At 29.9% G+C, this 3,144-nt stretch overlaps 1 protein-coding gene across 1 annotated transcript; it reads right to left on the reverse strand.

Annotated features, from left to right (window-relative positions):
* Positions 1-1,808: 1,808 nt before the first annotated feature.
* Positions 1,809-3,144, reverse strand: LOC129310494 (protein GOLVEN 6-like). Its single transcript, XM_054952352.1, has 4 exons — positions 2,966-3,144; positions 2,798-2,862; positions 2,625-2,691; positions 1,809-2,289 (listed from the first exon to the last, which is right to left on the reverse strand). The coding sequence occupies exons 1-4, from the start codon at positions 3,141-3,143 to the stop codon at positions 2,111-2,113; spliced, it is 489 nt and encodes a 162-aa protein (XP_054808327.1). The 5' UTR covers position 3,144; the 3' UTR covers positions 1,809-2,110.

Raw genomic sequence — 3,144 nt, forward strand, 5'->3', positions numbered from 1 at the left:
TACTATGTGCTTCCTGCCCCAACACCACCAACAAAAACACCACGCAAAAAAAAAAAAAAAAGACTATAAAGTTAATTATTGTCATAAAATCCAACCTCTGTTTAACAGTTTCAAATTCTTATTCTTTTTTAAATCAAAATATGACCGCAGGAATATTAGTACTATATAATCAAGTTTTTTAAAAAAAATATGAGAGAGATTGAGATTCTAAATTTATAGCTCTGTTTAGAATTATGAGATATTTTAATTTTAATTAATTTATGCTCTTCAATAAGTTAATTAATGACATTTAAAAATTGCACAATTTTTATATTTACACTTATTAAATAGAGTGTCTGAAAATCCAATTAATTACACTTTTAATTAAGAGTACTTTTGAAAAACTTAATTAATTACACATTAAAAAAACTCAAAATATCTTGTGGTATTTTTTAACGTGATCAATACTGCAGCAAAAATATCTTCTTTTACTAAAAGAAGGGACTCTTTAATAGTTAAACAAAATGAAAACTTGAGAGTTATACCCTGACCAAACCACTAATATCTTTTGCATAATTGAGATTTTTCTTTTGTAATTACACGTACACGTGAATTTTAGGTGCATGTTAATGAACCAAGGATTAAATTATAAATTTATTCCTAAACTATAAATTTAGAAATGTCTGAGATTTTAAACTTATTTTTTATGTAATATTTTCCATTAACTTTTAAAAATGATGCATTGTCTCTCATATCATTAATAAAAATTAACTTTAACTATTAGTTGACAAGAAATTTTATTTAATTTTTTTTGAATCCTTTTTTATAATTTTTTAGTTAACTAATAATTAAACTAAATTTTTGTTAATGATAGAAGTGACATTCTATCATTTTCAAAAGTTAAAATGAAATATTATGCCAAAAATAAATTTAAATTCTCGTACGCTTCTAAACATATAATTTAATATTGAAATTGTCTAGTAACCCAAGAAAGCAATAATTAAATACATATGTGCAATTAGTAAGCTCATTTTATTCAGCAGCGACAATATATTTAATGCAACTAGTAATTAACCCCATGCGTGCAGGTTTGACGGATATTTTGTGTATTAAGTTTGCTAATAAAGACTGAATGGGTGATTAAAAAGGAAAAAGTGAGCTAGAAAATTGACAACCTTCTACAAATGTGAGTTAGAGGAAGTTAGCCATGTAATAATGCTTATTTCAAATACTTCCTTCGTTCTTAAATATAAGCAAAACATTTATATGATTTTTTTTTGTTTTTTATAGGCAAAATAATAATTTTCAAGACACATTTATAATATCTTTCCTCAATTGATGCTCTTCATTAAATGATAGCATTATTAAATTAAGAGAAAACAAAGGATTGATCATCAGGACATTTTAGTCTAAAATTTTCAATTTCAAACATAATTATTAAAATTAATTAACTTTCTTAAACGATAGATGTTAGCTAAAATTTACCTATATTAAAATGATGAAAAGAAAATGATGAAAATTGATTTCCTCCTATATTCTTTAAAAGACTTTACCGTAAATCATGTAAATCACATTTGTTGTCGTTGATTCTGGGATATTGTCTTAGTCATAGATTAGAATTTTCAAACCATCCATGATACTAACTTTGGAAACTACAACATAAAGTTGGCCATGTGCAAAAACTACTAAGACTATAATATATATATATATATATATATGATTACTTATATGCATGTTCTTGCCAAAGGGGAAAAAACACATACAAATTAATAAGATTATATGCTCCAAACAAGAAAAGATATACATAAATTACATACATGTCCATCAGAAATGCAAATAATAAGGGATAATTAAACATAGAGACAAAAAAATAAAATAAAATCAAGGGGAAAATGGTTACAGAGTGACCTAAACTTTAGGGTTTCTGGTCCCTCCTTGTGTCGGCCACAACACAATAGAGGATGAGGACAGAGACTAAATATAAGTCGTAGCACAAGGTACCTAATTACAAGACACGCAAATTCAGGGGCCAATACAAAACTGTGTGTCCAAAACAAGAAAAGAACTAGCTAGTTGATTTAGTTTTGGGGGGTATAGTGCAAAATCTAAAATGGTCAATAGCTCCCATGTTTCACGGAGCTACAGGTATGTTCTTGTTGTGTATTGGTCGTCTTCTTCTCACTCTGCTATAATCCATTGTCATGTACTGTGAAGGGTCCTCCCCTTCCACCCATTCTTGCCTTGTCCCCTTGTTCTTCTTCTTCTTCTTCCTTACCACCTTCATCTTCTGCTCTTTTTCTTGTTCCTTCCCTGCAAAATGTTTCACAGATCATGGCTTCATATTTCACTGATTAATCAGTTAAAAAATCTATGGATGCTGCTGTTGTTTAATGGGGTAGTATTTTAATCTAATGCACTGTCTATTAATGTATACCAGTTGTGCTAAGGATCTCCTGGTTTCTGACATGTTTCAGTATGCCACATGTTTATTTATTGATTATTTGATAGATTGGACCTAATTCATGCAATGTGTATGAATACATGAGGTTATTAATTATTATGGAAGATACAGGATTCAAGAAAAGGGATTTGATACAGATATGGGATAAGATAGCATGAAGGAGAGAAGTTTTCTTGATGCTTACCTGAAAGGTTTTCTTTGTCATTCTGTTTCGACGCACCATGTGTAGATTCTTCATCATGTTCTTTAATCTATATTTTCCAGGAAAATACAAGAGTGAATGACACGTATATAGATGATTGAAAGAGATGACGAGAATTAGATTGACTGATGATCTGCTGCTGATTTCTGCAGTACCTGTCGTTCAGTGTTCATAAGCTTCCTTGGGAATATTTGTGGGAGAGAGAGGTAGTGTGAATTTACTGCTCAAATGAAAACCAAATATAAAAGCGCACAACCTGATCACTTCAAGAATCATAAAGAAAGAGAGGACAAAAGGGAGAATATAAAGTTAGTTTTAGTTACCTTGATATTGAAGAGGAGGTTTCATTAACGGAAGTTGCAGAGAACCAGAACAGTGTGGAAGCAAACCAGAGAAGAAAATGCTTAGCACAATGATGGTCATTACCAGCTCCATCTGACTAACTTTACTTATGCACAATGGAGTTTCTTCAGCTGTTGGGTTTTGCTTATACAACCTCATA

The sequence above is a fragment of the Prosopis cineraria genome, unplaced genomic scaffold (genome assembly GCF_029017545.1).
Source record: "Prosopis cineraria cultivar Desert tree isolate PC_DT_omini unplaced genomic scaffold, ASM2901754v1 PC5, whole genome shotgun sequence".
Taxonomy (NCBI): Eukaryota; Viridiplantae; Streptophyta; class Magnoliopsida; order Fabales; family Fabaceae; genus Prosopis; species Prosopis cineraria.

Coding starts and splice junctions, on each gene's coding strand:
- LOC129310494 (XM_054952352.1), bottom strand. CDS start 3,143: ATGAGGTTGTATAAGCAAAACCCAACAGCTGAAGAAACTCCATTGTGC. Junction 2,863..2,965: donor ACCTCCTCTTCAATATCAAG/GTAACTAAAACT, acceptor TCATTTGAGCAG/TAAATTCACACTACCTCTCT. Junction 2,290..2,624: donor TGACAAAGAAAACCTTTCAG/GTAAGCATCAAG, acceptor AACATTTTGCAG/GGAAGGAACAAGAAAAAGAG.